The following is a 22,153-nucleotide window of genomic DNA, read 5'->3' on the forward strand; positions in this document are numbered from 1 at the left end:
TGTAGATATGGGATCTATGGGTTCGGCCCCTGAAAGGTTGAATTTGATAGTACGGGCGCCCTCTACGAGAGGGTTGTATACATTTAAGTGTTGTTCGTTTGAGGGTTGGTGTCAGGTTAACTCTTGCAGCTCCCCCCCTACTTTGTGCAATTTCTGCCTGAAGTCATACCCAAATCTAACAGCCTGTAGCTCAGGCACAGAACCAAGGATATGCATATTCTTGGTACCATTTGAAAGAAAACACTCTGAAGTTTGTGTAAATGTGAATTGAATGTAGGAGAATAACACACAATAGATCTGGTTTAGATAAAACAATGAAAAAAAACACAAGTTTTTTTATTTTCCTTTTTGTATCATCATCTTTAAAATGAACAAGATAAAACAAACATTCAGATAGGATGATGGGGACAATTTCAGTGAAAAATATAAGAAGGCAACAGTACTTGTGCAAAGAATGATAACTTCCAAAATGAGTGGGCTTACATAACATTTATCACAAAGTCACCCAGGTGTCCCACACAAGTAGCCCAAATGTACCCAAGTGGCCAAATTGGTGAAGGTATACATTTTGAAACAAATAACTATATACAAAATGCCAAAATGGTATTCTAACACCCCCCCCCCCCAAAAAAAAAGAATTTAGAAAAATAAATGATTTTATTATTTTATTTTTTATTATTGATTTAAAAAAATTGGAGAAAAAATATATATACATTTACAAAATAACATGGGTAACTATTTACACACTTTCAATATTTGGATGACCCTCAGTCCTCTATCAAATCAAATCTATTTATATAGCCCCAGCCTAAAACCCCAAACAGCAAGCAATGCAGGTGTAGATGCACGGTGGCTGGGAAAAACTCCCTAGAAAGGCCAAAACCTAGGAAGAAACCTAGAGAGGAACCATGCTATGTGGGGTGGCCAGTCCTCTCCTGGCTGTGCCAGGTGGAGATCACAGTGGTTGTAGAGGGTGCAACAGGACAGCACCTCAAGAGTAAAAATGAACAGTTTAGGGTTCCATAGTCGCAGGCAGAACAGTTGAAACTGGAACAGCGGCAAGGCCAGGTGGACTGGGAACAGCAAGGAGTCATCATGCCAGGTAGTCCTGACACATGGTCCTAGGGCTCAGGTCCTCCTCCGAGAGAGAAAGAGAGAATTAGAGAGAGCATACTTAAATTCACACAGGACACCAGATAAGACTCGCATTCGGAGTCAGTGTCACTGTGAAAGAAAATGTTCAGTTAGAATAGTTTCACACATGAGCCCTGTATCAACAGGTATAATAAACAATATATAGATTTGAAAGGTTGAATATATTATTATTAACTGCTAGATCTACTGTCTCTTTTATATTATGACATTTCAGCTAGATCTACAGTCTCTATTATATTATGACAGACCAGCTAGATCTACTGTCTTTATTATATTACTGTCTTTATTATATTACAACAGACCAGCTGTATCTACTATTTCCATTTGGCCATTGATGTGATCCTGCACTCTCCTCAACAGCCGTCAAATAGGCTATTTCATGTGGGTTGGGGTGAGGCGGCAGACACACGCATCTCACATTTCATGACATTAAATGTTTATATATTAATTCTAAATAAATAAAAAATCACAAATAATATTTTATATTATTAATTTCAAACTAGGGCATTAGCATGATAAGAACTTACCAGTCCAAAACGATGTCCTCTCCCGTTCAAAAAATATTCCTCCACAATCGCTAAATGAAGCATCCTACAACAATCTCTGTCTCACCTTCCCAATCAATTTATTCTAAAGTTGTGTGCACATCTGTATATCTAGACTTAGATGTAGCTTTCCTGACTTCCTGAGTCGCCATAATAATTGATGTATAAACAGCTGAATCTGCGAATTCACCAAACAATACAATGCGTAAATGCGTAGCTTCTTCCGGTATGACAATTCAATAGTGCATGACTCTCTTTATGCTGGAGCTTACTATATGGGTTGGTCTTGCAACACATAAAAATGGCGTATTGCCATTTAGCTCAGCTCATTGGCTATCTACCCAGCTAGATTTCAAGACGATCAGTGGTCAATGGGTTAAAAGACAGTCAATCAACGTAACAGCGGGAAAATCATTGGTGCACAAGGATGTCATTACTTGTTGTCTTCAAATTGGTTTCTTTCAGTCAATACCTCCCGTGAAATGGCCCATCAGGTTTGATTGTGTTACAAACAAACCAGTTGATGGCAGTGAAACCCAACATGACTGGAAAAGGCACGTTCTGTGTGGGTGATTTACCTGGAATGTGTCGTCAAAAATGGAATGAGGCGGAATTCACTACACAAGCGGTTCACAAAATGTTTCGTCTATATAAACGGATTTTCTCAAACAAAAGATCATTCATTGTGTAACGATGAGCATTGGAATTGCAAACAGACGAAGATCGTCAAAGGTAAACAATTAATTTTATTGTGTCACGAGATTCTTCCTGGGAAGGAGAGGCGGACCAAAACGCAGCGTGGTTATTTTTATACATCTTTAATAAAGATGATAACTTGGACAATGTATAATACAAAATATAATACAAAATACCAAAACAGCCCTATCTGGTGCAACAAACACAAAGACAGGAACAGACAAACAAGACATCCAACATAGAATGCCCACTCAGATCACACCCTGACCAAACAAAACATAGAACATACAAAGCAAACTATGGTCAGGGTGTGACATATTGCAGTTTGTGATTTTGTTGCGCCTGTGCTGGTTGAAATACTTGTTTATTATGGGGCTCTATGCTCAGATAATCGCATCGTATTCTTTCGCAGTAAATCCTTTTTTGAATCTGACAACGCAGTTGGATTAGCAAGATTCTAGGCTTTCGATACAGGTGTGACACTTGTATTTTCATGAATGTTTAACATGACTATTTATGTAGCGACCACCGTATGTTGTGGAATTTCAGCCCGCTAGGGTTCCGTGCGCAGAGAGGTTATACAGCAAAAAACAAACTATACAAAAACTCCATACTATAATGTTTCAGATGACAATATTACTCAGAGACTCGTGTTTACATCTCAATAAAACAAAACACAGTCTGCATGTTCCTCAAGAAACAACAACTGATGCCCCTGTTACAGATGTCTATGTATCAGGGGAAAAGCTCAAATAACCAAATTCAACCTAGCTAATTTCCCAAAACATATGCAATTGTTTTTTACTATAGAGGTTGCTTTTCAACATTAATACCATAACATTGTTCCACATAATGGAAATAGTGCTCAAATTCACTGGTGTTACTTAAACAATCAAACCAGGAATCAATAACCATCAGAATCCATTATCACTATGTTTTACGATTCAGACATTTAGATCTCCCTTCCTCATAGCCAAATACAGTCCAAATAAACGCCACAAATCAATGATGCCCACCTAGCGAATCTGCTGCTAGTTTTTAGCATCTTTCCTGACTACCCTGACGACTTACAGCTACTTTTAAAAATGTATTTGGAAAATGTATATTTATCAACTTCTGAAAAGTGACTCAAAACAATAATACATGCATTTTCCTTCTAAAAGACACAAACAAGTTTCCCCGTCACCCCCAGTCACAACATAATTTCTGTGGCGACAAAAGTGCCTTGCGAGTGATGTCATCAACAAGCGCTCAAACTAGACCCAAGCCGCAACGATTTTCAATGAATTTGGTTCGATAAACCAAACCTAATTTATCACATCTGTTGAATCTTGAATTTGAACTTACAACATCAATCAACATCTCTCAATTCGCTAAATTTATAAGAACATTTTGATGGGCACAAATCTATCGTAATTGTCTCTTCGTTATTATTTAGAATTCATTAGATTTAAGTAACTGTCTCGTCTTTGATTCAGCATTTTAATTACGACTCTATTCCCAATACATTATTCAAACAGATAATTTAGTGAACTGACATCGTCTTGCATCAAAATGCGCTCCGTCCTTATTTTAAGTTGAATGTATTAGTCTTTCAATTTGAACCAAACAAACTATTTAAAACGTTCAGTTTATATCTTATACAAATACTAGTGACTATAGGCAATACAAACAATTAGTTTAATTACAATCAAAAACTGAAGATTTTTCAGTTATAACGCCTTGGCTGGGAACAGAACCCTGGACTGCAGTTTGCAAGACAGCTATGCTCACCACTATACCACCAACGCTATGTAAATGACTAAGATTCTCTGCAAATAGACCCATTTTACAATTGTCTGTATTCGTAACTCCGGCATCGGGACAACAGAAAATAGCCCTAATTTAAAAGCCCAAGCTTTCTCATTAACCTTTTGTAACTAGGGGGCAGTATTTTCATTTTTGGATAAAAAACGTTCCCGTTTTGTCACGACAAGATGCTCGACTATGCATATAATTGACAGCTTTGGATGGAAAACACTCTGACCTTTCCAAAACTGCAAAGATATTGTCTTTGAGTGCAACAGAACTGATGTTACAGGCGAAACCCCGATAAAAATCCAATCAGGAAGTGCCGCAATTTTTGAAAGCGCTTCATGCCAATGACTCCTTATATGGCTGTGAATGGGCTACGAATGAGCTTACGCTTTCTACGTATTCCCCAAGGTGTCTACAGCATTGTAACATCTTTTTATGCATTTATGTTGAAGAATAGCCGTAAGGGACCACATTGAGCAAGTGGTCACATGATGGCTCCCGCAGAAAATCTTGCGTAAAATACTGAGGTAGCCATTATTCCAATCGCTTGTAATGAGAAACCAATTGTCCCGACGGATATATTAACGAATAGATATGTGAAAAACACCTTGAGGATTGATTCTAAACAACGTTTGCCATGTTTCTGTTGATATTATGGAGCTAATTTGGAAAAGAGTTTGGCGTTGTAGTGACCGCATTTTCCGGTCGATTTCTCAGCCAAACGTGAAGAACAAACGGGAGCTATTTCGTAGAATTGTCCGTCTCTGTCTTGGTTAGAGGGGACATTCGTTATAGAATGGATGTTTCGGCGGTTGTCATTCTTCGCGTTCAATGATACCAAATTCCTAGCTGCAGACTAGTAATTAATATCAAAAACTTATTCTCATTCTGTCGGTATCGATAGTCTAAGAGTTTAACCACGTGGTATGGTTAAAAGATTCTACAACCTTTGTCCTCCCCTAATGGAGAAAAACATGGTCTGCTGATCGAAAACCCGAGTGTGGGTTTTATTCGGAAGGGCCGACGAGGGCTGTCCCAGGATGTCTGACCCTAACTGGGCTCAGGGGCGGTCCTCTGATTTAGTTCAAATCAAAAGGGAATAGTATTTTTCTTCATTAAACAGTCCACAATCATATTACACAATAATACAAACAGTATCATACTCACTCATTCAGCTTATACAACAATTAGATGTAAAACCTCATATCTGCGGCTATTATAAAAACAGCGTTATGGAAATGTGGCCACACCGTCTCTCTTGAGCTTCCCAAGTTGCGACAAACGGACCAGTTCGTAGCTGGATTCTTCACCGATCTTTTATACTCGAAAATGATACTCATTCTACTTAAACATCCTTTACTCCAACTGTCTTCATAATCTAGGTGGGATCAGGTCATAGAGATTCATTTTAATCTTGCAGATCATCCTGTGTGAGTTTCTTGTCTTACCTCAAGGTCTTGGTGTGGGTTCTCAGCTGGATGGCATAGGCCTTACACATGCAGTCTCCCACCTGTTTTCCCTACCTGCCAGTGGGGCACCCCTGCATTCATTGTTACCATCCCCAGAGTGGTGTCAGGATGGTATAGTTTACTGTCAAAGTAATATTGAGCCATTTATACTGCACAAATAAAAACGCAATATGTCTTTTCATGTGCTGAAATAAAAGGTCCCAGAAATGTTCTCAAAGTGCACAAATTTGTATACATCCTTGTTAGTGAGCATTTCTCATTGTAATAAGACAATCCATCCACCTGACAGGTGTGGCATATCAGGACAATACAAGGCCACTAAAATGTGCAGTTTTGTCACAATGCCACAGATGTCTCAAGTTGAGGGAGTGTGCAATTGGCATGCTGACTGCAGGACTCTCCACCAGAGCTGTTGTCAGAGAATTAAAAGCTGATTTCTCTACCATAAGCCACCTCCAACGTAATTTTAGAGAATTTGGCAGTATGTCCAAGCGGCCTCACAACCGCAGACCATGTGTTACCACACCAGCCTAGGACTTTGACAGCTGATTAAACAGGAGTATTTATGTCTGTAATAAAATCGGCTATCTAGTCTATAATGAATAAAGAGTAGACTCACTCCCCACATCAGGGCTTTTTAAGTTTTATGCTGGGGGTCTTCGGGAATGCAAACGTGGTATGTAAGGGACACGTGGTTAGAAAAGTGAAGGTGCAATTCAGGGAGGGAGTTGACTTGTGTGTCCTGCTCCATCCATTATTTTATATCTCAGAGGCCTGCAGTGTGGATCAATCTTGGAAGGCGACAATCAAATCAGCCAATCAGAGGGAAGCAACTCTGGTGACATTTTCCTAAGGCTCCTGGACTTAGCTGACCACAGCCTTCCTATCGAGTCGACCAATGAGCTGCAAGTGATGCTATAGGGTTCCATGGGGGTCACTTGAGAGATTGGTTGATAGTATTTGTAGTTCAAAGTGACCTATTTGTAGTTCCTTGTACAGCCCACCTATTTCACCCACCCATTTACTGACCTCCTTCTTCAGTATATAGGCAACATCACTGGAAGGGAACTAGCTCAGAATTTCACTCTTTGACAATACATGTACAGTGGTGAGAACAAGTATTTGATACACTGCTGATTTTGCAGGTTTTCCTACTTACAAAGCATGTAAAGCATGAGGTCTGTAATTTTTTATAGGTTCACTTCAACTGTGAGAGACGGCATCTAAAACAAAAATCCAGAAAATCACATTGTATTTTTAAGTAATTAATTTGCATTTTATTGCATGACATAAGTATTTGATCACCTACCAACCAGTAAGAATTCCGGCTCTCACAGACCTGTTAGTTTTTCTTTAAGAAGCCCCCCTGTTCTCCACTCATTACCTGTATTAACTGCACCTGTTTGAACTCGTTACCTGTATAAAAGACACCTGTCCACACTCTCAATCAAACAGACTCCAACCTCTCCACAATGGCCAAGATCAGAGAGCTGTGTAAGGACATCAGGCATAAAATTGTAGACCTGCACAAGGCTGAGATGGGCTACAGGACAATAGGCAAGCAGCTTGGTGAGAAGGCAACAACTGTTGGCGCAATTATTCGAAAATGGAAGAAGTTCAAGATGACGGTCAATCACCCTCGGTCTGGGGCTCCATGCAAGATCTCACCTCGTGGGGCATCAATGATCATGAGGAAGGTGAGGGATGAGCCCAGAGCTACACTGCAGGACCTGGTCAATGACCTGAAGAGAGCTGGGACAACAGTCTCAAAGAAAACCACACACTACGCCATCATGGATTAAAATCCTTCAGCGCACGAAAGGTCCCCCTGCTCAATCCAGCGCATGTCCAGGCCCGTCTGAAGTTTGCCAACGACCATCTGGATGATCTAGAGGAGGAATGGGAGGAGGTCATGTGGTCTGCTGAGACAAAAATAGAGCTTTTTGGTCTAAACTCCACTCGCTGTGTTTGGAGGAAGAAGGATGAGTACAACCCCAAGATCACCATCCCAACCGTGAAGCATGGAGGTGGAAACATCATTCTTTGGGGATGCTTTTCTGCAAAGGGGACAGGACGACTGCACCGTATTGAGAGGAGGATGGATGGGGCCATGTATCGCAAGATCTTGGCCAACAACCTCCTTGCCCCAGTAAGAGATTTGAAGATGGGTCGTGGCTGGGTCTTCCAGCATGACAACGACCCGAAACACACAGCCAGGGCAACAAAGGAGTGGCTCCTTAAGAAGCATCTCAAGGTCCTGTTTTAGATCCCGTCTCTCACAGTTGAAGTGTACCTATGAAAAGAATTACAGACTTCTAAATTCTTTGTAAGTAGGAAAACCTGCAAAATTGGCAGTGTATCAAATACCTGTTCTCCCCACTGTATGTCAAATATTGGAGCTAAATTCTTAGCTAGATGGGACCCTGAGCACTCAAATCAAATGAGAGAATCGAAAACAGCAGGTCCGGGACAAGGTGGCATGTCCGGTTATCAGGTCAGGGTTCCATAGCCGCAGGCAGAACAGTTGAAACTGGAGCAGCAGTACGACCAGGTGGACTGGGGACAGTCAGGAGTCATCAGGCCAGGTAGTCCTGGGACATGGTCCTAGGGCTCAGGTCCTCCGGGAGGGGAGGGATAGAGTATTAGAGGGAGCATACTTAAATCCACACAGGACACCAGATAAGACAGGAGAATTACAAACTAACCCTAGTGGTGTAGGGGGCGGGAGGGGCAGGGCTGAGTATAGCCCACAAATATCTCCTCCACTGCACAAGCCAGAAGGGGCGCAAAACCAAACAGGAAGATCATGTTAGTGGCTCAACCCACTCAAGTGACGCACCCCTCCTAGGAAAGGCATGAAGAGCACTAGTAAGCCAATGTCTCAGCCCCCGTAATAGTTTCAGAGGCAGAGAATCCCAGTGGAGAGAGGGGAGCCGGCCAGGCAGAAGGAGCAAGGGCGGTTTGGCGCTTCAGTGCCTTGCCGTTCACCTTCGCACCCCTGGGCCAGACTACGCTCAATTGTAGGACCTACTGAAGAGATGAGTCTAAAGTAAAGACTTAAAGGTCGAGGCCGAGTCTACGTCTCACATCGATAGGCAGACCATTCCATAAAAATGGAGCTCTATTGGAGAACGCCCTGCCTCCAGCTGTTTGCTTAGAAATTCTAGGGACAATAAGGAGAGAGAGAGAGAGACAGAACAGAACATGGCCAAGATGTTCAAATGTTCATAAATGACCAGCATGGTCAAATAATAAGAGAGAGAGAGAGAGAAAGAGAGAATTAGAGACAGCATACTTAAATTCACACAGGACACCGGATAAGACAGGAGAAGTACTCCAGATATAACAAACTGACCCGAGCCCCCGACACATAAACTACTGCAGCATAAATACTGGAGGCTGAGACAGGAGGGAGGGGTCAGGAGACACTGTGGCCCCATCCGTTGATACCCCGGACAGGGCCAAACAGGAAGGATATAACCCCACCCACTTTGCCAAAGCACAGATATCTTCAACCCCACGCCACTAGAGGGATATCTTCACAAAGACACAACCCAAGGGGGGAGGGGGCCAACCCAGACAGGAAGATCACATCAGTGACTCAACCCACTCAAGTGACGCACCCCTCCTAGGGATGGCATGAAAGAGCACCAGAAAGCCAGTGACTCAGCCCTGTAATAGGGTTAGAGGCAGAGAATCCCAGTGGAAAGAGGGGAACCGGCCAGGCAGAGACAGCAAGGGCGGTTCGTAGCTCCAGAGCCTTTCCATTCACCTTCACACTCCTGGGCCAGACTACACTCAATCATATGACCCACTGAAGAGATGAGTCTTCAGTAAAGACTTAAAGGTTGAGACCTAGTTTGCGTCTCTCACATGGGTAGGCAGACCATTCCATAAAAATTGAGCTCTATCGGAGAAAGCTCTGCCTCCAGCTGTTTGCTTAGAAATTCTAGGGACAATTAGGAGGCCTGCGTATTGTGACCGTAGCTTACGTGTAGGTATGTATGACCAAATCAGAGAGATAGATAGGAGCAAGCCCATGTAATGCTTTGTAGGTTAGCAGTAAAACCTTGAAATCAGCCCTTGCCTTGCCAGAAACCAGTGTAGGGAGGCTAGCACTGGAGTAATATGATCAAATTTCCTTCACAGTTTCATTTTAGACGACTGTACAACCATCAAGATGAATTGTAAGATCCAACAGAAGATCTCTTTGCTTCTTGGGACCTAGAACAAGCATCTCTGTTTTGTCCGAGTTCAAAAGTAAAACATTTGCCGCCATCCACTTCCTAATGTTTGAAACACAGGCTTCCAGGGTAGGACATTTTGGGGCTTCACCATGTTTCATCGAAATTTACAGCTGTGTGTCGTCCGCATAGCAGTGAAAGAGGTAGAATATATAGTGAAAACAATAGTGGTCCTAAAACAGAACCTTGAGGCACACCAAAACATACATTTGATTTGTCAGAGGACAAACCTTCCACACAGATGAACTGATATCTTTCCGACAGATAAGATCGAAACCAGGCAAGAACTTGTCCGTGTCGACCAATTAGGGTTTCCTATCTCTCCAAAAAATGGTGGTGATCGGTGGTGTCAAAATCAGCACTAAGGTCTGGGAGCACGAGGACAGATGCAGAGCCTTGGTCTGACGCCATTAAAAAGGTAAATTACCACCATGAGTGAAGTCTCAGTGCTATGATGGGGTCTTAAACCAGACTGAAGCGTTTCATGTACATTATTTGTCTTCAGGAAGGCAGAGAGATGCTGGGCAATATTATTGTTATTATTTTTTTAGAGGAATAGGATATTCGATATCGGCCAGGTTAATGTTTTGCTTTTCCAAGAGAGGCTTTATTACTGCCACTTTTAGAGAGTTTGGTACATATCTGGAGGATAGAGAGCCATCCATTATGCTCAACAAAGGAGGGGCAAGCACAGGAAGTAGCTCTTTAAACTACTGAGTTGGAATAGGGGCAAGTACGCAGCTTGAAGGTTTAGAGGACATGACTATTTTCATGTGTCAAGAGATACAGGATTAGAAAACTTGAGTGTCTCCATTGATCCTAAGTCCTGGCAGTTCTGTGCAGACTCAGGACAACTGAGCTTTGGAGAAATACGCAGATTCAAAGAGGAGTCCGTAATTTGCTTCCTAATGATCATGATCTTTTCGTCGTAGAAGTTCAGGAATTCATCACTGATGAAGTGAAATACATCCTCTCTTGGGGTATGCTGCTTTTTAGTTACCTTTGTGACAGTATCAAAAATACATTTAGGATTGTTCTTATTCTCCTCAATTAGGTTGTAAAAATAGGATGATCGAGCAGCAGTGAGGGTTCTTTGACATTGCACAGTACTGTCTTTTCCAAGACTTCCAGTTTGGTGAAGAGGCACTTCCGTTCCAATTTTCTGGAAGCTTGCTTCAGGGCTCTGATATTTTCTGTATACCAGGGAGCTAATTTCTTGTGACAAATTTTCTTTTGATTTTTTGAGGTGCGACAGCATCTAGGGTATTATGCTAAACGTTAAATTTAGATCCTCAGTTAGGTGGTTAACCGATGTTTGTACTCCAACGTCCTTGGGTAGGTGGAGGGAGTCTGGAAGGGCATTTAGGAATTGTTGGGTTGTCCGAGAATTTATAGCATGACTTTTGATGATCCTCGGTGTGGGTCTGAGCAGATTATTTGTTGCAAGTGCAAACGTAATATGATGGTGGTTCGATAGTCCAGGATTATGAGGAACAACATTTAGATCCACAATATTTATTCCACGGGACAAAACTACAAAACTGTGGCAATGAGTAGGCACGGAGACATGTTATTGAGTAGGCTGCATAGATTTCATGACTAAAAGCTCAAAAGACGAAAATGTAGTCGTTTTTTGTTGTCAATAAAAATGTGCTGTCGGAAATATTAGAAACGCCTCCGCCTATGTGGGATATGCGGGGGATATGGTCACTCGTGTAACCAGGAGGAGAGGCCTCATTTAACACAGTAAATCCATTAGGCTTGAACCATGTTTCAGTCAGGCCAGTCACATCAACATTATGATCAGTGTTTAGCCATCCAGACAAGCTAAATTACTTCTATGCTCGCTTCGAGGCAAGTAACACTGAAACATGCAATGAGAGCATCAGCTGTTCCGGATGAGTGTGTGATCACGCTCTCCGTAGCAGAAGTGAGAAAGAGCTTTAAACAGGTCAACATTCACAAGGCCGCAGGGCTAGAACGATTACCAGGACGTGTACTCCGAGCATGCACTGACTGACTGGCAAGTGTCTTCACTTAACCAACTGATTAATCAGTGTTATTCTCTGAGTTTGTTGGACTTCAGAAGGAAAATACATGTAGCTAATGGGTGAACGTTTGTTCACTCAACAAACTTTGCTCACAGTGAGCTGAATGTATAAAAACTTGTTGAGTCTAATTACAATTTCATGTTTGTTTTTGGAAGTCAACACTGTATGTTGGTTCAGCTATATTCCCAGATGTGGAGCAAACTCACAACCCTATTGCAGCTGGTTGCCTTACAATTGTACGTTGAATTTTTTATGACCTGTGTTTTTGCATGTACATTGATTGATTGGTTGATTATCTTAAGCTACACCAACATAAGTAACATACATTTTTCTAAAGTAATCCAATCTGTTATTAGTTGGACTTTTTGCATCTGTTACTGATATGGCTATTCCAGTTATTATTGAGACTACCTACATCAAATAGAAGTATTTCCTGGCAGTCATTGTCAGTGCAGGTTGGGGGTGATTAACGTTCTCTGGCTGGATTCCAATTTTTCAAGTTGAATTGTATGTTCACTCAACGTCAAATGAAAAGTTGAGTGAACATTAAAATTCAACTTGAGAATGTATGTTGGTTCAGCTATATGCCAAACATTTTTGCAAACTCACAATCCTATTGCAGTCTGCTGCCTTACAATTGTACATTGATTCAACTTTTTTATAGTGCAGGGAGACAAAATACACCTCTCAACTCAAAGTGCAATGTAGCCTAGTTTAATTTCAACACAGGTGTATAGCGAGATAAAGTCAAGTTGAATTTGAAATGTGTTGATTGATCCATACACTTGTATTACAATGATGAGACTGCTTATCATTTTTCTAAGGAGTCGAGGAGGCCTTGTTTATCAAATCAATGATCACTCACACCGCCAAAGTAGAAGAAGAGAGGATGAGAAGTGGAGTACAATAAAGTTGACCAATGCGATGTAGATTAGTTGCCCTTGGCTGGGAAGCTGACCCTAGATCTGTGCCTACAGGCAAGTAGCAGGGAAGATATGAGGGGGAGGGGTTCTCAATTGAAGACACCTTTAGTTAGTTAATGAGTGCAGGGCTGGGCTGTATAGATGGGGGTATAAAGACAAGCAGGGAGCTGTGGTTGACTCTACTGTCACTGTCTTATAGTCACCATGTCTTTCTCAGGGAAATACCAGATGGAGTCACATGACAACTTTGAGTCTTTCATGGAGGCTGTTGGTAAGTCTTGCTGTTGGGTTTGTACATTTGATTAGACTTGGGGTGTTAATTTCAGAAGTCGTAGTCCTTTCAGTAATAATGTCCAATGGTGACTGCGAATGCAATGGTTACTTCTGAGTAGCAAACCCAGGTAGCACATTAGTTTCCTTGGATGTTCTGGGAACAGAATGTGTCTTGATTAATGTTTGTTGTTTTTGTATGGCAAGTTCTTTAGTGTTCTGAGAACATGACTGTAACTGAGAGCCTACAGAACATTATGCTGAAGTACTGACATTCCCACAGGAGAATATTTAACGTCAGCTGAACAACTTGAGAACATTCCCAATGTAAAATGACTAATGTTCCTAGAACTTTACCTTAAATTAGTCTGAACTTTCAGGAAATATTCTGATCAAATAATGAAATGCCAAGAAAATAACATTTGGCAAATTCCTTTAATGAGAATGTTCCAAAGCCAAGCAACTGTCCTGCACCATTACCAGAATGTGGTATGCAAAATAACCAAGCCCTAAAATGTATGGTACTCAGAATGTTATGTGCTAGCTGGGAATGCTTTCAGATCATTGTTGCCATATTATAGTGCATACTTCAGTAGTAATAATTCAATGTTCATGTCCCACTTCATTAACTTTTTGTAGTACTAAAAAGCACCGTCTATGACTCTCTCGCTGCCGCAAACATGTAGGTCTCCCTGATGAGCTTATCCAGGAGGGCAAAGACATCAAGAGCATCTCTGAGATTGAGGAGACTGGAGACCACTTCAAGGTGACTGTCACCACGGGGACAAAGATCCTCACCAACTCCTTCACCATTGGCCAGGAGACGGAGCTCGAGTCGCCGACCGGGGAGAAAGTCAATGTGGGTGGCGCATGTCACAACCCAACCATGAGTTTCATACATGTAGCCTGGGTTTATCCATCTCTCTACATATACAGCAAGTATCTAACTAAACTATAAGTTCAGCTGATGTGGGGTTAGTTCAGGTCCCAGTGACGTTGCGGTAGGACTGACTTTCGTTGGCAGAATCTCCTCTGCTCTCCAGGGACTGGGCGCACAGTTGCGTCTCAAAACCAACTCACACACCTGATGCACACTGTCACTTTTTCTTCTCCATATATGGCCATCCAACTTGTGCCTGTTAAATTGGTCCTAGTTGACTGTAGTTGGTGACCACTGCTTTCAGATCTAACCGTTGACCTCTCCTGTTTCAGTCTGTGGTGATGAGGGAAGGTAACAAGCTGACGGCCATCCTGAATGGGATCGAATATGTCACAGAACTTACAGATGCCAACACCCTCGTCAACGTGAGTCTGGAGCATATGGCTGGGGGTTTCACGAAGCGACACAATTTCAGGGTTAATTTATACCATTAACAAAATGGCTAGTCTATGACGGTGCCGTGAACGCAATTCAACAGTTTGCTGCCGCCAATGTTCTAATTGCATGCTGACCCCACCGCTCGCGTCGCAAAATAAATGTACGTGTTATTCAATCATTGCACCCACACTGCTTGCGCGCCACAGCAGGCATCTGCGTGGCGTCTGCGTGTAATGATTAGATGCTTTCTCTTTTCAGACAATGACTCTGTCTGGCATGTCATACAAGAGGACCAGCAAACGAATGTGAAGATCTACTGCACTCTTTGGATAAATAAAATGTGAAAGGCATTGAATGGTCTGGTCTCAGCATTTCATATCAATGAGTAGAACTTCAGGGGAAAATTGAAGTTTGAGTTGGATGAATGTGGTATTCAATAGAATAGCGTAGTTCTGTGAACATTACACTCGGGCCAAAATGGATTTTCTACATTTTAATGTGACTGCTTTATAGCAAATGTGAACCCAGCAGTGTGGAACTACCAAAGCCTTCATTTCTATCTAGTCTGTTGCAATATGGGTCAGAATCCTACCACATTGGGTGCATCAGTTTAAAAGCAGATTCCTCAATTTCCAGTTATTTTTGAAAATCAAGTTTCAGGCAATGCTTTTGGACATTGCTTTCACTAGTTCCACCCCAGTGTAGCTGACAAAGGGCTAAAGGTGCACCATTTGAGGGTGACCGGTTTCCCAGCTACAGTGTGGTTGGAAAAGCTAAGGACCCTGGGACTAAACACCTCCCTCTGCAACTGGATCCTGCACTTCCTGATTCAGCCCCAGGTTACAAGGTTATAAGTTGCCACACTGATAACCTTAACACTGGGATATTTCCTGTACTCCCTGTTCAATAGACTGCGTGTAAAATTTATCCAACACCAAGTTTGAGGTGCACCTAACACCAATGGTATGGTGTACTGACAATGATGAGACCTGGCAGTGTGGTGCCAGGACAACCTCTCCCCTCAATGTCAGCACAACAAAGGAGCTGATCGTTGACTACAGGAAAAGGCGTGCTAAACAAGTCCCCATTAAATGCAGTTTCTAAACAAACAAGGTAAATGTGCAGTTTTATGAAATGATAGATGTCTCTAGTGAGGGGCTGAATTGGCATGCTGACTGTTAGGACTCTCCACCAGAGCTGTTGGGAAAATGCTGATTTCTCTACCATAAGCCAGTTCATTTTAAGAATTTGGTCATTTTCCTAAGGCTCCTTTACTTAGCTGAACAGCCACCATTCGGGAACAATGAGCTGCAAGTGATTTAGGGTTCCAGGGGGTCACTTGAGAGATTGGTTGAAAAGTATTTTTAGTTAAATTGACCTATTTGTAGTTCCTTGTTACAGCCCACCTATTTCATAGAACCCATTTTACTGACCTCCTTCAGTATATAGGCAACATCACTGGAAGGGAATAGCTCAGAATTCTCACTCTTTGACAATACATGTACAGTGGTGAGAACTAATGGAGAAAAAGTATTTGATACACTGCCATTTTGCAGGTTTTCCTACTTACAAAGCATGTAGAGGTCTGTAATTCTTTATAGGTTCACTTCAACTGTGAGAAGACATGGCATCTAAAACAAAAATCCAGAAAATCACATTGTATGATTTTTAAGTAATTACTTTGCATTTTATTGCAAATAGTGGCCTTTTAATGGCCTTGTACTGTCCTGATATGCCACACCTGTCAGGTGGATGGATTATCTTATTACAATGAGAAATGCTCACTAACAAGGATGTATACAATTTTGTGCACTTTGAGAACATTTCTGGGACCTTTTATTTCAGCACAAGAAAAGACTTGACATAATTGCGTTTATATTTGTGCAGTATAAATGGCTCAATATTACTTTGACAGTAAACTATACCATCCTGACACCGCTCTGGGGATGGTAACAATGAATGCAGGGGTGGCAGGTAGGGAAAATAGGTGGGACACTGCATGTGTAAGGCCTATGCCATCCAGCAGAGAACCCACACCAAGACCTTGAGGTAAGACATGAAACTCACACAGGATGATCTGCAAGATTAAAATGCATCTCTATGACCTGATCCCACCTAGATTATGAAGACAGTTGGAGTAAAGGATGTTTAAGTAGAATGAGTATCATTTTCGAGTATAAAAGATCGGTGAAGAATCCAGCTGAACTGGTCCGTTTGTGCAACTTGGGAAGCTCAAGAGAGATGGTGGCCACATTTCCATAATGCTGTTTTTATAATAGCCGCACATATGAGGTTTTACATCTAATTGTTGTATAAGCTGAATGAGTGAGTATGATACTGTTTGTATTATTGTGTAATATGATTGTGGACTGTTTAATGAAAAAAATACTATTCCCTTTTGATTTGAACTAAATCAGAGGTCCCTGAGCCCAGTTAGGGTCAGACATCCTGGGACAGCCCTTGTTAGTGGCCCTTGTAATAAAAACCCACACTCGAGTTTTCGATCAGCAGACCATGTTTTTCTCCATTAGGGTAGGACAAAGGTTGTAGAATCTTTTAACCATACCACGTGGTTAAACTCTTGACTATCGATACCGACAGAATGAGAATAAGTCTGATATTAATTACTAGTCTGCAGCTAGAATTCAGTATTAAAAGAATGACAAGCCGAAACATCCATTCTATAACGAATGTCCCCTCTAACCAAGACAGAGACGGACAATTCTACAAAAGACAACTTTTCACCATGATCAAGACGCCACACTGAGCGTAAATATATGTATTGATTGCAATTGTTCCCGAATGAGTGGCGTTCATGTGTAAAGGACTAGCATTTGAATTGTTATAATTAACTCTTAGTCGACCCCCATTTTCCCCTTTGTCTAACATCCGCCATGCCTTTGTTCAGCCTACTAGGACACATTCTATCATTTCATATAAACCACATTTACCAAGTTTGTTTATGCATTTGTGAATTTCTTAATAAATAATAGGACAATTGATGTGTGGATGACTCAGTGAAGATTGGTTCGTACAGATAAGCAACAATTTACGACGTTTGGAATTAGACTAACGCGAGGTAAAATAAATAATCAGAAGACTATTGATCAGATATGAAAATATCTGAAAGGTTATATTGGGAAATTATAACTTTGTAATCTGAATACTGAATCAGGAAGTGCAGGATCCAGTTGCAGAGGGAGGTGTTTAGTCCCAGGGTCCTTAGCTTTTCCAACCACACTGTAGCTGGGAAACCGGTCACCCTCAAATGGTGCACCTTTAGCCCTTTGTCAGCTACACTGGGGTGGAACTAGTGAAAGCAATGTCCAAAAGCATTGCCTGAAACTTGATTTTCAAAAATTACTGGAAATTGAGGAATCTGCTTTTAAACTGATGCACCCAATGTGGTAGGATTCTGACCCATATTGCAACAGACTAGATAGAAATGAAGGCTTTGGTAGTTCCACACTGCTGGGTTCACATTTGCTATAAAGCAGTCACATTAAAATGTAGAAAATCCATTTTGGCCCGAGTGTAATGTTCACAGAACTACGCTATTCTATTGAATACCACATTCATCCAACTCAAACTTCAATTTTCCCCTGAAGTTCTACTCATTGATATGAAATGCTGAGACCAGACCATTCAATGCCTTTCACATTTTATTTATCCAAAGAGTGCAGTAGATCTTCACATTCGTTTGCTGGTCCTCTTGTATGACATGCCAGACAGAGTCATTGTCTGAAAAGAGAAAGCATCTGTAATCATTACACGCAGACGCCACGCAGATGCCTGCTGTGGCGCGCAAGCAGTGTGGGTGCAATGATTGAATAACACGTACATTTATTTTGCGACGCGAGCGGTGGGGTCAGCATGCAATTAGAACATTGGCGGCAGCAAACTGTTGAATTGCGTTCACGGCACTGTCATAGACTAGCCATTTTGTTAATGGTATAAATTAACCCTGAAATTGTCACTTCGTGAAACCCCCAGCCATATGCTCCAGACTCACGTTGACGAGGGTGTTTGCATCTGTAAGTTCTGTGACATATTCGATCCCATTCAGGATGGCCGTCAGCTTGTTACCTTCCCTCATCACCACAGACTGAAACAGGAGAGGTCAACGGTTAGATCTGAAAGCAGTGGTCACCAACTACAGTCAACTAGGACCAATTTAACAGGCACAAGTTGGATGGCCATATATGGAGAAGAAAAAGTGACAGTGTGCATCAGGTGTGTGAGTTGGTTTTGAGACGCAACTGTGCGCCCAGTCCCTGGAGAGCAGAGGAGATTCTGCCAACGAAAGTCAGTCCTCCCGCAACGTCACTGGGACCTGAACTAACCCCACATCAGCTGAACTTATAGTTTAGTTAGATACTTGCTGTATATGTAGAGAGATGGATAAACCCAGGCTACATGTATGAAACTCATGGTTGGGTTGTGACATGCGCCACCCACATTGACTTTCTCCCCGGTCGGCGACTCGAGCTCCGTCTCCTGGCCAATGGTGAAGGAGTTGGTGAGGATCTTTGTCCCCGTGGTGACAGTCACCTTGAAGTGGTCTCCAGTCTCCTCAATCTCAGAGATGCTCTTGATGTCTTTGCCCTCCTGGATAAGCTCATCAGGGAGACCTACATGTTTGCGGCAGCGAGAGAGTCATAGACGGTGCTTTTTAGTACTACAAAAAGTTAATGAAGTGGGACATGAACATTGAATTATTACTACTGAAGTATGCACTATAATATGGCAACACAATGATCTGAATGCATTCCCAGCTAGCACATAACATTCTGAGGACCATACATTTTAGGGCTTGGTTATTTTGCATACCACATTCTGGTAATGGTGCAGGACAGTTGCTTGGCTTTGGAACATTCTCATTAAAGGAATTTGCCAAATGTTATTTTCTTGGCATTTCATTATTTGATCAGAATATTTCCTGAAAGTTCAGACTAATTTAAGGTAAAGTTCTAGGAACATTAGTCATTTTACATTGGGAATGTTCTCAAGTTGTTCAGCTGACTTTAAATATTCTCCTGTGGGAATGTCAGTACTTCAGCATAATGTTCTGTAGGCTCTCAGTTACAGTCATGTTCTCAGAACACTAAAGAACTTGCCATACAAAAACAACGAACATTAATCAAGACACATTCTGTTCCCAGAACATCCAAGGAAACTAATGTGCTACCTGGGTTTGCTACTCAGAAGTAACCATTGCATTCGCAGTCACCATTGAACATCATTACTGAAAGGACTACGACTTCTGAAATTAACACCCCAAGTCTAATCAAATGTACAAACCCAACAGCAAGACTTACCAACAGCCTCCATGAAAGACTCAAAGTTGTCATGTGACTCCATCTGGTATTTCCCTGAGAAAGACATGGTGACTATAAGACAGTGACAGTAGAGTCAACCACAGCTCCCTGCTTGTCTTTATACCCCCATCTATACAGCCCAGCCCTGCACTCATTAACTAACTAAAGGTGTCTTCAATTGAGAACCCCTCCCCCTCATATCTTCCCTGCTACTTGCCTGTAGGCACAGATCTAGGGTCAGCTTCCCAGCCAAGGGCAACTAATCTACATCGGTCAACTTTATTGTACTCCACTTCTCATCCTCTCTTCTTCTACTTTGGCGGTGTGAGTGATCATTGATTTGATAAACAAGGCCTCCTCGACTCCTTAGAAAAATGATAAGCAGTCTCATCATTGTAATACAAGTGTATGGATCAATCAACACATTTCAAATTCAACTTGACTTTATCTCGCTATACACCTGTGTTGAAATTAAACTAGGCTACATTGCACTTTGAGTTGAGAGGTGTATTTTGTCTCCCTGCACTATAAAAAAGTTGAATCAATGTACAATTGTAAGGCAGCAGACTGCAATAGGATTGTGAGTTTGCAAAAATGTTTGGCATATAGCTGAACCAACATACATTCTCAAGTTGAATTTTAATGTTCACTCAACTTTTCATTTGACGTTGAGTGAACATACAATTCAACTTGAAGAATTGGAATCCAGCCAGAGAACGTTAATCACCCCCAACCTGCACTGACAATGACTGCCAGGAAATACTTCTATTTGATGTAGGTAGTCTCAATAATAACTGGAATAGCCATCTCAGTAACAGATGCAAAAAGTCCAACTAATAACAGATTGGATTACTTTAGAAAAATGTATGTTACTTATGTTGGTGTAGCTTAAGATAATCAACCAATCAATGTACATGCAAAAACACAGGTCATAAAAAATTCAACGTACAATTGTAAGGCAACCAGCTGCAATAGGGTTGTGAGTTTGCTCCACATCTGGGAATATAGCTGAACCAACATACAGTGTTGACTTCCAAAAACAAACATGAAATTGTAATTAGACTCAACAAGTTTTTATACATTCAGCTCACTGTGAGCAAAGTTTGTTGAGTGAACAAACGTTCACCCATTAGCTACATGTATTTTCCTTCTGAAGTCCAACAAACTCAGAGAATAACACTGATTAATCAGTTGGTTAAGTGAAGACACTTGCCAGTCAGTCAGTGCATGCTCGGAGTACACGTCCTGGTAATCGTTCTAGCCCTGCGGCCTTGTGAATGTTGACCTGTTTAAAGCTCTTTCTCACTTCTGCTACGGAGAGCGTGATCACACACTCATCCGGAACAGCTGATGCTCTCATTGCATGTTTCAGTGTTACTTGCCTCGAAGCGAGCATAGAAGTAATTTAGCTCGTCTGGATGGCTAAACACTGATCATAATGTTGATGTGACTGGCCTGACTGAAACATGGTTCAAGCCTAATGGATTTACTGTGTTAAATGAGGCCTCTCCTCCTGGTTACACGAGTGACCATATCCCCCGCATATCCCACATAGGCGGAGGCGTTTCTAAAATTTCCGACAGCACATTTTTATTGACAACAAAAAACGACTACATTTTCGTCTTTTGAGCTTTTAGTCATGAAATCTATGCAGCCTACTCAATAACTTTTTAGTGGGTTTTATCCAACATGTCTCCGGGCCTACTCATTGCCACAGTCATGCCCTTGATCTAGTTTTGTCCCGTGGAATAAATATTGTGGATCTAAATGTTGTTCCTCATAATCCTGGACTATCGAACCACCATCATATTACGTTTGCACTTGCAACAAATAATCTGCTCAGACCCCAACCGAGGATCATCAAAAGTCATGCTATAAATTCTCGGACAACCCAACAATTCCTAAATGCCCTTCCAGACTCCCTCCACCTACCCAAGGACGTCGGAGTACAAACATCGGTTAACCACCTAACTGAGGATCTAAATTGAACGTTTAGCGTAATACCCTAGATGCTGTCGCACCTCAAAAAATCAAAAGAAAATTTGTCACAAGAAATTAGCTCCCTGGTATACAGAAAATATCAGAGCCCTGAAGCAAGCTTCCAGAAAATTGGAACGGAAGTGCCTCTCCACCAAACTGGAAGTCTTGGAAAAGACAGTACTGTGCAATGTCAAAGAACCCTCACTGCTGCTCGATCATCCTATTTTTACAACCTAATTGAGGAGAATAAGAACAATCCTAAATGTATTTTTGATACTGTCACAAAGGTAACTAAAAAGCAGCATACCCCAAGAGAGGATGTATTTCACTTCATCAGTGATGAATTCCTGAACTTCTACGACGAAAAGATCATGATCATTAGGAAGC

General features: G+C 41.6%; 2 protein-coding genes and 1 long non-coding RNA gene across 3 annotated transcripts; 1 reads left to right on the plus strand and 2 right to left on the minus strand.

The window, feature by feature from the left end:
- Positions 1-301: 301 nt before the first annotated feature.
- Positions 302-2,226, minus strand: LOC127925606 (uncharacterized). The gene is made up of 2 exons (XR_008121518.1): positions 1,683-2,226; positions 302-1,138 (listed from the first exon to the last, which is right to left on the minus strand). It is a non-coding gene; the product is annotated as an uncharacterized LOC127925606 (long non-coding RNA).
- Positions 2,227-12,989: 10,763 nt separating this feature from the next.
- On the plus strand, positions 12,990-14,818 carry LOC127925605 (fatty acid binding protein 1-B.1-like). The gene is made up of 4 exons (XM_052510629.1): positions 12,990-13,151; positions 13,837-14,009; positions 14,363-14,455; positions 14,727-14,818. The coding sequence occupies exons 1-4, from the start codon at positions 13,085-13,087 to the stop codon at positions 14,775-14,777; spliced, it is 384 nt and encodes a 127-aa protein (XP_052366589.1). The 5' UTR covers positions 12,990-13,084; the 3' UTR covers positions 14,778-14,818.
- Positions 14,819-18,117: 3,299 nt separating this feature from the next.
- On the minus strand, positions 18,118-19,948 carry LOC118362795 (fatty acid binding protein 1-B.1-like). The gene is made up of 4 exons (XM_035743414.2): positions 19,787-19,948; positions 18,927-19,099; positions 18,481-18,573; positions 18,118-18,209 (listed from the first exon to the last, which is right to left on the minus strand). Exons 1-4 carry the CDS (start codon positions 19,851-19,853, stop codon positions 18,159-18,161), a joined length of 384 nt encoding a protein of 127 aa, XP_035599307.1. The 5' UTR covers positions 19,854-19,948; the 3' UTR covers positions 18,118-18,158.
- Between the last annotated feature and the right edge of the window lie 2,205 nt (positions 19,949-22,153).

The sequence above is a fragment of the Oncorhynchus keta genome, unplaced genomic scaffold (assembly GCF_023373465.1).
Source record: "Oncorhynchus keta strain PuntledgeMale-10-30-2019 unplaced genomic scaffold, Oket_V2 Un_contig_5916_pilon_pilon, whole genome shotgun sequence".
In the NCBI taxonomy this organism is placed as follows: domain Eukaryota; kingdom Metazoa; phylum Chordata; class Actinopteri; order Salmoniformes; family Salmonidae; genus Oncorhynchus; species Oncorhynchus keta.